Source organism: Macrosteles quadrilineatus, unplaced genomic scaffold, assembly GCF_028750875.1.
Source record: "Macrosteles quadrilineatus isolate MER2022 unplaced genomic scaffold, UCM_ALF_1.0 Scaffold_302__1_contigs__length_110123, whole genome shotgun sequence".
NCBI classification, from domain to species: domain Eukaryota; kingdom Metazoa; phylum Arthropoda; class Insecta; order Hemiptera; family Cicadellidae; genus Macrosteles; species Macrosteles quadrilineatus.
Genome location: NW_026542895.1, coordinates 36,454 through 50,287, shown reverse-complemented (window position 1 = coordinate 50,287; position 13,834 = coordinate 36,454). Strand labels below are relative to the sequence as shown.

Genomic DNA, 13,834 nt, shown 5'->3' with positions numbered 1-13,834 from the left:
GTAGAAATCTTATCAGCCTGCCATATGTAATGTTTATGATAGTTTACAACACTGTTCAAATTAAAAGTGTGTTTCCAGGTTCCGTTTCTTGAAAGTTATTAAATCTACATAACTACTAATGTGAAGGTCTCTTAAGGCTGTCCTGTTTCGCGTAGGCCTAAATAAAGTCGTAAACCATGACTCGGCCCACAAATTGGGGTTTCTATGTATTTAGCGCGCCAAAGCATCTTTCAATGATGTAGAGCGCAGCAACATGAGAGCGGATTGTAAAACTCAAATTATAATCAAAACTCTTTTGACCATTTTGTAAGCGATAGTGGAGTCGTACCTAGTCCCAATACAGAGGATGGAGACTACGGCGGTCTCTAGACCGTACCTGGGCTCTGGGCTCCGAGCCGAAGCCCTCACCTTGCTGCTACGAAGGTTATGTAACGGTACCCCCTTCCCCCTGTCACTCCCTCCCTATTGCTGCCACGCCGACACCGAACCATCGAACCACAGAACACAGAACCATCCGGTCTCACGCCACTCGACAGTCGACACTCATCTGGCAACAAGACACGAGTTAACATTCGCATATTAGACTGAGTAGGGGCCACGTGAAGGAATGTCGCAGGGCTGTGTCCTGGCACCAGCACTGTTTTGCTTGGTCGTTTGTGTGCCAGAATGCCAGATAATTATAATTTTGTTGAGCCGGGCCATATCTGGCCCGGGGCTCAAAAACAATACATGTTACTGTTGATACAATACTGGCGCAGTACTATGTGTTATAGGTCATCTTTACGCATTAACTTTATACTATTACACCAACGGTATACTCGTTAGAACCTACAAAACACATCATGACAAACCACGAGATAAACACTAACTGAACAGAACCTGTGAACAACCTCTACTCTCAACAAACTGTAGGGAAACCCCCAATGAGCCACCTCACAACAGTAAGTGTTTTCACTAGGCCGGGAAACGAAGCGAGTGTCGTTCTATTCTTTGCCGTTGGGATTATAATCCCAACAATCCATACAAGAATCCATACAAGATGACACGGCTCATACTTTTTCCTACAGTTACCTGACAAAGTGGGTTTCCTTGCACTGGTGATAGCACAGCAAAGTAGCTAATTGCTGCATTAATTTACTTTTGCCACAATCATATTTTGCTGCACTCATGTTTTGCCGCACCCCAGGATTCCAACAAAACAACACAAAAACAGTATGCTTTTATTAGGTTCGTACTACGTGTACACTTGAAAATAAGCTGGTAACACTTGAACGCTTGGATTTAATCAAACTAAAAACGTGTTGTATAGTATTTATTTTTATGCTTTATAGTAACTGTGGGAAAAATATAATGTGTAACACGAGCGCAAAGTGCCACTTCGCACACTAGTTACACAAATAACTATTTCCTACAGTTATAGTACCTGACAAAGTGCAAAGTGGGTTTCCTTGCACTGATTATAACACGCAAAGTAGCTAATTGCTGAATTTAGCCTACTTACTTTTACCGCACTCAGCATTCCAACCAAACAACACAAAACAGTGTGATTTTATTAGGCACGTAATAAAGTGTACGCTTGAAAATAAGTTGGAAACACTTAAAGATACTACGAATACTGTACAATCAGCTGGTGCAGCGTTTCCCATTTCATCCAACGCTTGGATTTAACCTAACTAAAACTTGTTGTATAGTATTTGAAAGACTATTAATAGAAGACTAATTAATTAGAAGACTAAAGATTAATTACTAAAGACTAATTGAAAGACTAATATGCTTTGTAGTAACTGTGGGAAAAATATATGTGTAACAAAAGCGCAAATTGTCCTTGCACACTAGTTACACAAATAACTATTGTCTCATAGTTTTTATTGATTATGGTATTATACCACCTGGACCAATACATATTAAAAATAGTGCAAAATCCTTTTAGAATTCCGCAGATTGCACAATGCGTTTTTGAACTTACAGCCTGATGATGGCACCATCTTTGTGCAAAAGCTAGTTACGAAATGCAATGGCAATAACAGACATTTTTGTCATTTTAAATACAATTTTGATTACACTCAGAGAGCTTATGAATTTTTAAGGGCATGAAAAGATTTCGTAATACGAACCTCCGAGATGCAGAACCTATGATACAACATTGCATGCAGCAACTGTAAAGTGAAGGTGGCAGTCCCGCTATAGCGGCCATGAATAACGCATTCCTATCCCTGACGGCCTCGCCGTACTCTACGACTAGAAAACCATGCAAAGTTTAGTACTACGACTAGACAACTAGGCAATGCTTAGTACAGTATTACGACTAGACAACAAAGCAATGTGTAGTAATACGACTGGACAACAAGGCAATGCTTAGTACAGTACTACGACTAGACAACAAAGCAATGTGTAGTAATACGACTAGACAACATGGCAATGTTTAGTACAGTACTACGACTAGACAACTAGGCAATTTTTAGTAATACGACTGGACAACAAGGCAATGCTTAGTACAGTACTACGACTAGACAACAAAGCAATGTGTAGTAATACGACTAGACAACATGGCAATGTTTAGTATAGTACTACGACTAGACAACTAGGCAATTTTTAGTAATACGACTGGACAACAAGGCAATGCTTAGTACAGTACTACGACTAGACAACAAAGCAATGTGTAGTAGTACGACTAGACAACCAGGCAACGTTTAGTACTGGGTTATAGTAGTATGTTTTCTGTGGTACTGGGTACGACTAGACAACAAGGCAATGCTTAGTACAGTACTATGACTAGACAACAAGGCAATGCTTAGTACAGTACTACGACTAGACAACCAGGCAACGTGTAGTACTACGACTAGACAACCAGGCAACATGTAGTACTACGACTAGACAACAAGGCAATGTTTAGTAATGCGACTAGACAACCAGGCAATGTGTAGTACTACGACTAGACAACCAGGCAATGTGTAGTACTACGACTAGACAACCAGGCAACGTGTAGTACTACGACTAGACAACAAGGCGATGTTTAGTAATGCGACTAGACAACCAGGCAATGTGTAGTACTACGACTAGAAAACCAGGCAATGTTTTGTACTACGACTAGACAACCAGGCAATGTTTAGTACTACGACTAGAAAACCAGGCAATGTTTTGTACTACGACTAGACAACCAGGCAATGTGTAGTACTACGACTAGAAAACCAGGCAATGTTTTGTACTACGACTAGACAACCAGGCAATGTGTAGTACTACGACTAGACAACAAGGCAATGTTTAGTACAGTACTATGACTAGACAACAAGGCAATGCTTAGTACAGTACTACGACTAGACAACAAGGCAATGCTTAGTACAGTACTACGACTAGACAACCAGGCAACGTGTAGTACTACGACTAGACAACCAGGCAACATGTAGTACTACGACTAGACAACAAGGCAATGTTTAGTAATGCGACTAGACAACCAGGCAATGTGTAGTACTACGACTAGACAACCAGGCAATGTGTAGTACTACGACTAGACAACCAGGCAATGTGTAGCACTACGACTAGACAACAAGGCAATGTTTAGTAATACGACTAGACAACCAGGCAATGTGTAGTACTACGACTAGAAAACCAGGCAATGATTTGTACTACGACTAGACAACCAGGCAATGTTTAGTACTACGACTAGAAAACCAGGCAATGTTTTGTACTACGACTAGACAACCAGGCAATGTGTAGTACTACGACTAGAAAACCAGGCAATGTTTTGTACTACGACTAGACAACCAGGCAATGTGTAGTACTACGACTAGACAACAAGGCGATGTTTAGTAATGCGACTAGACAACAAGGCAATGTGTAGCACTACGACTAGACAACAAGGCAATGTTTAGTACTACGACTAGACAACCAGGCAATGTGTAGTAATACGACTAGACAGCAAGGCAATGTGTAGTACTACGACTAGAAAACCAGGCAATGTTTTGTACTACGACTAGACAACCAGGCAATGTTTAGTACTACGACTAGACAACCAGGCAATGTTTAGTACTACGACTAGACAACCAGGCAATGTGTAGTACTACGACTAGACAACCAGGCAATGTGTAGTACTACGACTAGAAAACCAGGCAATGTTTAGTACACGACTAGACATCCAGGCAATGTTTAGTACTAGGACTAGACAACAAGGCAATGTTTAGTACTACGACTAGACAGCCAGGCAATGTTTAGTACTATCTTACGACTAGTCAACAAGGTAATATTCATTAATACGATTAAGCAATAAGGAAATATTCAATACTCCTACCATACAACAAGGTAATATTCATTACTACGACAAGACAACAAGACAATGTTCAAACAAAGTAATATTCATTACTACTATCAAACAATACGGATACATTCAATACTATACCATACAACAAGGTAATTTTCAGTATTACGACTAGACAACTAGGCAATGTTCAATACTACAACTAAAGAGACCAACGATGCTAAAATAGGCATTCAGATACAGTAATACATTCAGTGTTGCAGCTACCAGCCAGGTAACAAAGTTGAAGACCGGATCATTGTTTTACGCAAATTACCTTATTTAAAAAAAATCCCAGCTTGTATACACTATACATATACCAGTGTTTGAGAGATCGGCCAAGATTTGTTGTTGTAGTTTATTTATTAATTATTTTATGTAAATCAACTACCCTTCGGTTAATCATTACCTTCAAATATCCAGTATTAGGTTAGGTTAGGTTACCATTAATAAGATCAACTGCAACAATGAATCTTGGCCTATACGTAGCATAGCCGACCACGGGGGGGGGGGTAGATTTCTGGGGGTCAAATTCCGGTGTCCGGTTTATTGGGGTTTTGATTAATTACAACTGTTACATAAACCGTGAAATATGAGTTGATTGAAATAAATAATAATTTATCCGCCCTAAAAGTTTACGGCCGGAATCTACCCCCAGACATGTGACGTCAAAATTACGTAGTAGGCGTTTTTAATAGGGTTAAATTTCCAGGGGTAGAATTCCAGCGACCCCTTTCTAATTATAGGTACCGGGTTAGCAGTCAGTGAGTTTCTTGCTCTTATGACAAAACGAAATGGGGGAAAAAATGGACCCCTTTCCAACTTCGGTGCAGAGTGACGTTTTCTATCCCCGGCATATCCATCAATGGTTAATTAACAGGTTTTAAATAAATATAACTATCTGAACGGATGGTAGTAAAATACTACGATACAACAATTTAAGCCATAACTTTCCTTGAAAATTACAATTTTTCACATGCATTGAAGTAAAGTTATGTTTTCTCTACAATAATTTAACCATACATTTGGCTACAGAAACATTTCAAGACTGTCATAATAAATAATCCAGGTCAACCCCCCTCCCCCCCCCAATCAATTCAATTCCCCCTTTCACTATAATTTACTAATGTAATCTAAACATAAAGTCGATACATCCTCAACAAAAACCTAAATTGCCCAAAGAGTTCAGCAATGTTACGATACTAGGCTGCAACGCGTTGGTACGCCAAAGCATCTTTTACATAAGAGAACAATTAACATTCATAATTTCTTCCTCACGGTAAACGTTCCTCATAATGCGTTTAACATCCAACCCTTTATATAATATTTTACACATTTCTTGGTTCAACAATGTTTAACTTGGAATTTTCTTTAGTCTTGTAACATATGTCATTTTTAGACAAGTTGAAATTCGCTTAGTCTGCAGGTTTGCTGCGGCGGGGGTATTTTTCGATTTATGTAGGTTGGATCTGAAAATTAACCTCAACCGCTCAACCCATAGAGCATAATGCAAAGTATAGTGGAAATGCATTTCTACAAAATACTAACGATTCGTTTCTGATAAGAATAAGAACTATTTCGAATCAATGAAACCTAGCAAAGTGCTTATAGTAAAACGCAGTGAGAAATACATAAGCCATATTAACACACGTGACAAATATAAACCTAATTCCTGTATAGTCTATCACCAGCATTATGTTAAATTGTATCCATTGGTGCTATCTACGAGGGTTATATGGTTCCTTCCATAGTGTGACTGAATATTGTATATAATGTTCTTGTACTATATTACACATCCTAAGTTTAAATTTTGATTGGTCGAATAAACCGCTAAAACCTCGATTACCTGATTAAACTTCTCGATCAACAAGAATGCCATTGCCAAAACTGGTAATGACCTGTAGTTACCTAAAGAGGTAACTAAACTTATAATGAGTGTCAAAGCGATGTCCAAAAACTTAGTTTGAAAAATATCACTGACCAGTATACTAATGTAGACATTGAAATATCAGTAAACTTGCTTAAGATCTGTAAGTCCAAAAGTGTTGTTTATAAACTACCTAAACGTTTGAAATCATTGCACCCTCATCTTATATTATTGTTCTATTCCCAATGCGGAGCTCCTTATGACGGCAATCTCCCGTTGTGTCATCAATACGCATGGTTGTGTAACATATGTCCGTACGTAGAAGATGAGCATACGAAATGTTAAGAATCTTGTATTTCATCATCGACCATTGCATCAACTGGTGGTTGCAGGTTCTGCGGTATATGCCAGACACCAGGCGGTTACAGCAGGTTACATGCCGATGCCGGTCAACCACTCGTCCGTTCTCGTCTCTCAGCCGAATCTCCGCTTCCATTCCGATACTTTCTTCCCCATCCCGTCTGCTTGACCCGGGTATTGTTCTGGAGGATAAGGAAGTCGGTTCGACTTTCGGTATTTGCGGTCTGATTCGCCGCTGAAAGGATTTGCAAAGATTTTTATTATGACAGGATTTGGTTCTACCCACAATAGTGTTGATGTGTGCACTGGGAACTAAAGCCCGGTCCAAATGCTCACATTTGTTTGTGAAATTGTGTGTGTAAACCTGAGGTGTGCACCCCGAAGCCGTCCACACGCTCAGTTCTGGCCTTCAACATCTCCAGACTCACATCTGTCAACTCTCATTTCGTTAAGCCGAGATGGAGGAAGTTTTGCTCTGGCCAATGTTTGCTATTTTAATCGGTAAATACCCCCGCCGCAGCAAATCTGCAGACTGAGCGAATTTCCATTCCTGATTGGATTTACACTTAAATGTCTCCTTCAAAATATCACATTTATTCCATTTTTAAATAGCATTAGATTAACAAGTACTTAGGTTTGCTGCAACAGGGAGGGTAAAAGTGTGTTGTTTTTTTTTTTGAATGTCAATAGTTTGTTTAATAAGAAATAAATTTATTTTCCAAATTTGATCAAAATATGTTCATAAACAAGTAAAATACAACAGTTTACTTATTCTCCATATGAATAAATATATATATATGAAATTGAACAGATGGTGTTTCTGGCCTCTGGGGACCTCAAAACGAAAAAGTAAATCGGTCCCGGGTCCAGGTCTTACCATGAGTACTACGGTAATAGTTTATTCCCTATATGGGAAATTCGCTAAAAAGCACAGTGCTCAATTGAAAAGAAAACAAGCAATAGACTTCAAGTTGGTCATCATGGAATTTATTTCTTTAAGATCCCCAACTTTGGAAATAGAACTGAAAACCTCCAAAATTAGTACAGCTTTGAGATAAAATTTTCTGATCTGATTCTGAAATTGATGATCTTTCTGATTCTCCTCTGGGGGTTACTTTGTGAGATTTTTTTGGGCAGAGGTCTACGATGTTGACAAATACTAAAGAGGGGCACACCTCTTCCCAAAAATGTAAAAGAAACTGTTGCTGATCTGTTTAAATTAAGATTATTTATGTTAGTCATATGTCAGTGTGGGTTTCAACAGTTACGACATTGCAAAACACTTCATCTTTACAGTGAAACAACCATACTATTTAATTATTAGGACTTCTAACATTTAGAGATCAGCCAAATTATTTACACATCGATTTGCACTTTGGAACAGTTTACCACTAAAAGGCCGACCAACATTTTGAAAATAAATCAATTATTTGGATAGTTTATTTTTTTCTAGCATTAGTGTAGAACGACTCGTTTGACGTTGCTTTGCCTTGCACATCGAGGCAATACCATCGTTTTTATTTCCCCTAGTTCGGTTTCTAAAGATGACATAGTTCTAGGAGTTCTCTTAAGTAACCTCTAGAGGATCGAATACAATAGCATTCAAACTCCAAGATGCATCGGTGTAATGAACATATTTAGAGATAATACCGCTTCTGTGATCGTTTACATCGACGTCCTAGTTATGTTTGGAAAACAACTTAAGTATTAAACTGAAGCCCCAACACGAATGCAGGGAATTGAGAATTCAATGTTGTAGTTTCATACGAGTAACTTAAGACATTCTTTATTACTGTATCATAACAGAAATAGTATGTAAATATTTTGCAGTTTGGTTTTGATGAGCTCGAAGAAGGGCGCACTAAAGTTCTAACTTCACTTTTGAGGTACTGGTACCTAGTTTCTTTAAATATTACAATTAATGTAAAGCTTTTCTGTGATATTTGATTAATTTCAAATACTTCAGATATTCCCCAGAGAATGCTTCAACGAATGATGTTTTACATCTGCACAATCATGTTTCTAATCACTGTGTGTAGATAAATACACATCTTGTCATCATTTTCCATTTGAGTTCAATATAACGTTTTCATACATAGAGAAAATGGTTTGGTGTACCCTAGGATAAAAGTGTTAGTACTGCAACAACAAAACGAGTTAATGTGTAAGAAGTGATGAAATGGTCGATGCATCTTATATTTTACTATTAACAGTTTAAAGAAATGTTTAGAATGGATAAGAGATTGTAGGGGCTAAGTCTACTAGTCAAGATCTAAAGATTATTATCATAGTAGACAAGACTATTTATTGTTTATCCAGTGTGAATGCTTACTCGGACAAAGATAGTTTAAGCGAGTACGCATAGCAACTGGTTTTTTACATTTATTTTAAACATATTTTTCCTGTACGGGTTGGAATTAATTCAATTGATTTCTAACTTTTCAAATCCAAGTTGGGTTTTCTAGTAATCAAGAAAATATTGAAATCAAATTCATAAATACTGCATACGGTTGATTCAATTCTTACGAAGAACTGTCTTTCTTCATCACTTTTCTCGTATTGTATTTATTCGTTTCGGATATTAAAAACTGCTTATGAAACTGATTGATCATAGAATTAAAACCTAAGTAGGCCTAAAATATTATACTTATCGTAACACAATTTAGTACATGCATAAGGAAAAACAATGACGGAATGAATTTTTATGCAGCCTAAGGATAAACCTAATACAGTAGGCTAGTTATTTATGACAGCCAGCTGGTAATTTAACTTTCACGATTATATAACTTGGGTTTATCCGCCTATACTTCCTATTGCGTGGTTCAAATTACCATCCCTGTTAATTGCTTCTCGTGCAATGGGAATGTGTGAAGAGTTACCTCAACTATAGCCATTGATGGCTTTGGCACATGGACACAATCGAAAACATCTTCTGACAACGAAGCATTCAGTCTCGTCTTACATTAAAGTCTCTCGTACGGATGGCAGTTAATTTAACACACCTAACATGATCTAGCCTATTTGAACATTATAAACTATGATTTTGTTTTTGATCTATTTAAGAAACTAACAAAGATCATAAAAAATATTAATAACGACGTATTAAAAATATACATCTAATATTGAGTACACAATTGATTTGTTCAAACAAAGCGTAAATACCAGTGCAGAACTAATTTGATATTCTAATACGATTTTCATCATGACAAGACAGTACATATCTGAGCAACTGTGTCACTTATGACGTAATCTCAACATAGATTACGTTTCCGTACCCCTTCCATTTTAACAAGAAGGGACCGTTTTGACAAGGGAATCTTTCTTCCATGAGATTCAGGTATTACAAGATAAGTTTCCGTTCTGTAATGTATTTACACAGACTTTTTAATTGCTGGGTTTGATAGAATACAAAAAATATTGCTTTCCTAATTATAAATAGTCAGTAGAACATGTGGTTTTCTCAGTAAGGACTATATAAAACAAAATAATTTCCCATTAAAGAAAGTATTTCGTAATCTAAGATGAAATGTTGACCCTGTTACCGTGAATATGCAGCAGATGGTACATGACCTGTTATTATGTTGTTAGACGAATGTTCATGATATGCCAAATCTGTTCGGAAATATGGCCTCAATATCACTCTCACTAATTCAAATCTCTTAGCTGCCATAAGAAATAAAACACAAACTAGTGTTTTGAAATATCATATAATTCTTTAGTTCATAAATAATGGTTTGCGAGGTTTTGATTGATATCTGATTGTTCCGGTTCTACTAAAGGTCATGCACACCAGCTGTTTGACACCTTGTATTTCCAACTGTTTAGTGATTCAAATGCTATAAATGCCCTTTAAGTACTGTAGCCTAGTTTAGATCACTTAATACCCTTCCCAACTTGGTGACTCAATAATATTAGGCTTCATGATTTAGTCCTAACGAATTCTTATAGGTTTTAAAGCTGTATGCTATATAATAACTCATAAAATCACAGCATCAATAGTAATAGAAACACATAACTTAACAATTCCAGTACCGCCAGTACTCCTATTTCAACACACACTGTATCTTCCACAACTTATTGGTATATAGCAAGGTTCGCCGAATGTCCAGTTTTTAATACGGACGTCCTGCAGATTTCCTATAAAGCTCAAATAGCACTGCACAAGAGAAGTATGCGTAGTAATCGCAGAAAACATACTACTTAATGGACAACAAAAATCCATGACCAAAATATTGACTTATACTTTTATTATACAGTACCGGTACTGTGATATCATAAAAAGTGAACCGTCGCCCCTTAATTCTAAAATTTGCTCATTATTTTGATTGAAAACTGAAATCTGAGTGATTTTTGCAGACTAGACATGTCGCAATAGATCCTAGATACACTAGTTGCTAATGAGGCACTCACCTATCTACGGCCGCTGGAGGGTCGATGACGAGCCTGTTGGTAGACAGCAGCCGGGACTTCAGATCTCTCCAGCTCATCTCCTGAGAGGTCCAGGTCCTGCATCATCTGCATGATCTCACGTTCCTTCTTCACTTCCTCCTTGTCTATGGATCCTCCGTAGTAGTGCGAATCAGAAGATGGCCCTCCACCGTTGGGTACCACTGGAGGAGGTGCAAACTTCAGGTTTGCTAGTGATCCGTACGATCTCGATCTGTGTTCCTGTCTTATAGAATACGAGAAGGCCCTTTCGTTAAGGTGACCTTTCCTTCGGTAGATTCCGGTGTTAAAAGGGGATTCATTCTCATCATCGTCCTCTTGATCGCCATCTTTTTTCTTGTCGCCCTTGGATCCTTTGCTCTTCCTGCGATACATCGCCGTGTTGAAAGGAGATTCATCCTCATCGTCCGGACGATGGTCACCATTTTGGCTTGTGGAATTTTTCTTGCTACGCTTGCTTTCTTTTACATTTCGTCTATATATTTCTGCGTCAAACGGGCTTTCAGGATCGTCATCGTCATCCATGCGTTGGCCGTTCACCAATATTGGAATTGACTTTTTGTTTTTGCTGTCTTTTACCTTCTTTTTCGATTTTACGTCCATCGTAGCATATTGCTGCATCAAGTAGGCTTCGTGAGGAAAATGTCCCGGCTGGTAGGACGCTACGGGACTCAGCGGTCGCGTCGACGGCATGTATATAGGCTCTTCCATGGCGACTGGCCAATGTTTTGACATCTTCCTTCCTGATTGCATGTAAACCGGATGAGGAGGCATGGGAACGAAGTTAGGGGGAAGCATATGAGGCCGAGGAGGCATCATCATACCCCGAGATTTATTTGGACGATGCGAAAACGTGCCGGCAACCATTCGTCGTGGATGAGGTAACGTGGTGGGCACCATCAAAACCGGTGGTGGAGGGGGAGGAGGAGGGTATCCGTTCATAACTTGAGATGAGACCGGCCTCAAAATCGTCCCATTAGAGTAGACGTGGTTCGGATAACCCATTGTGCCTCCTTTCATCATAGTTCCACTCATCGAGCTTTGTGATCGCATGCCGGGTTGAGGTCGCATGAGTGACCCGTTCATTACACACATTTCTTCTTTGCTACCGGTTTTTTTCTTTCTCCTGTCTTTGTCTTTGCCACTTTTCTTCCCTTTTTCTTCTTTGAGTGGAGGAGGAGGTGGTGGAGGAGCGTTTATTATTTGTCTTGGCCTCATAGATCTTGTGCTTCGCATTGTACTTCCGCCGTATTCTCCGTAGTTTCCCTCACGATCGGAGGTCGATATATCCCTTGTACTTCCTGCCCAGATCTTATGGTTTTCGTCTCCGTTGTAGATGGAGATGTCATCAACGGAGTTAGAGTTGTCTGGGTTGGATCCGAGAGTGTCGTTGCCATTCTGATGCTGCATTGCGCTGTTCAGTGTAAGAATACTGCCGCTAGTCGTTGGCTGCGAAGCCATACGGCGCCATCCTTCCACCTTCTCTATACTATTAGAGTTTACTATCGGTTGATTGTAGTTTCTGAGGGTTCCGTACACACTTCCAGCATTTCCACCCGAATCTATATGCCTAGCATAAGACGAATCCGCATATGCGTGAAAACAACAACGTACTAGAGCGTTAGCTGCTGTCTCCCTCTTACAAATAAAAGTGTGGCATTCTAGCACTTTGATTCCGGTCGTCCTCCGCAAAATAGCCGCGAAGAGAGGAGGGTGATGCGGATTCGGGGAACGAGCGAAAGGCGAGTCTAGGGGAAGGAATCTAGGCTGGGTCGAAGACGATACCGAATTCTTTTCCGGGACGAGTACGTAACGAACAGCCGCGCAATAGTGAAGGGTATCGATAGGAAAAAATCGTGTAACTTTCTTGTGGTTTTCGTCAACATTTTCCAACAGAAGACCGTTGCTCCAAACGCTGAGCCAAGAATCTATTCCTCTAGCTCCGAGAGCTCCTTGCTCGGGATAAAGTTCACGCAAAGGCTCTTGAATCCCTTGAAGGCCGTCTTTCGTGACGTGAGGGACAGCGGATCCAAGATAGAGGACCCGGCACCGACAGATCGGTGTCGAATCGTTTTTGTTAGCAAACATGGCTCAATAGTAAAGTGAAGTTAGACGAAAGAGAAATAATTTCAGGATGTAAACATGACGGAAGGATCTAGATATCACACAAGGAATCTGTGGCACATAAACTCCATCTAAAGTCGCATCACTACATCGAAACACTACAGCACACTAACAAACCTCAAACTTCGTCTGCGTCATATTTGGCGCGACCTCGTCAACTAGAGTTTCCTGATGCGGAAAACACGCGGAGTTCCAAGAAAGAACAATCACACTTCGAATACTCCCAATCACCTGGCACTACACAAGTATCCAAACTATAAAGTTGGCGAATGATTCGGGGAAACACTATCACTACGAACTGCCGCGAACACAACTACACGGCAACGTCTCGCGAACTGACTTGACCTCTGGTATCTCCGCCACTCCGTCGTTGCTGCTGCCTGTTGCCCCTCCCCTCACCCTCTCTCACCACACCACACTCTCCCCTCCACGCCACATCACTACCTCACCTCCAGCTCACCTAGACAACATACATTCCTCCACCGGTACAGAATAAACTACACGTAGGTCTCCACCTCAACATTTACACCACTTCTTGTGTACGAGCACTGCTGAAAAAAAACCTTTTGGGAGAGTGAATGCAAAATACACCAGGTTACTGATTAGAGTTAATCTCTTTTCACCATAAATCTGAAAAAGAAAAAAAACTTGGAATTAATCTGTTTGCGCAAAATTCAGTAACCTAAATCCGGTAAATGATGAACCGATCCGGTGGTTTGTCTGCACGATCGTTAACAGAGAAAAGT

At 39.5% G+C, this 13,834-nt stretch overlaps 1 protein-coding gene across 1 annotated transcript in view; it reads right to left on the bottom strand.

The window, feature by feature from the left end:
- The window catches only part of LOC128982419 (uncharacterized), a 30,370-nt gene extending 16,929 nt beyond the window's left edge, over window positions 1-13,441 (bottom strand). Inside the window, exon 1 of the mRNA XM_054401376.1 lies at window positions 10,929-13,441. Coding sequence (XP_054257351.1) covers window positions 10,929-13,052 — 2,124 coding nt within the window. The 5' untranslated portion in view covers window positions 13,053-13,441. The remainder of the gene's footprint in view (window positions 1-10,928) is intronic.
- Window positions 13,442-13,834: the final 393 nt, after the last annotated feature.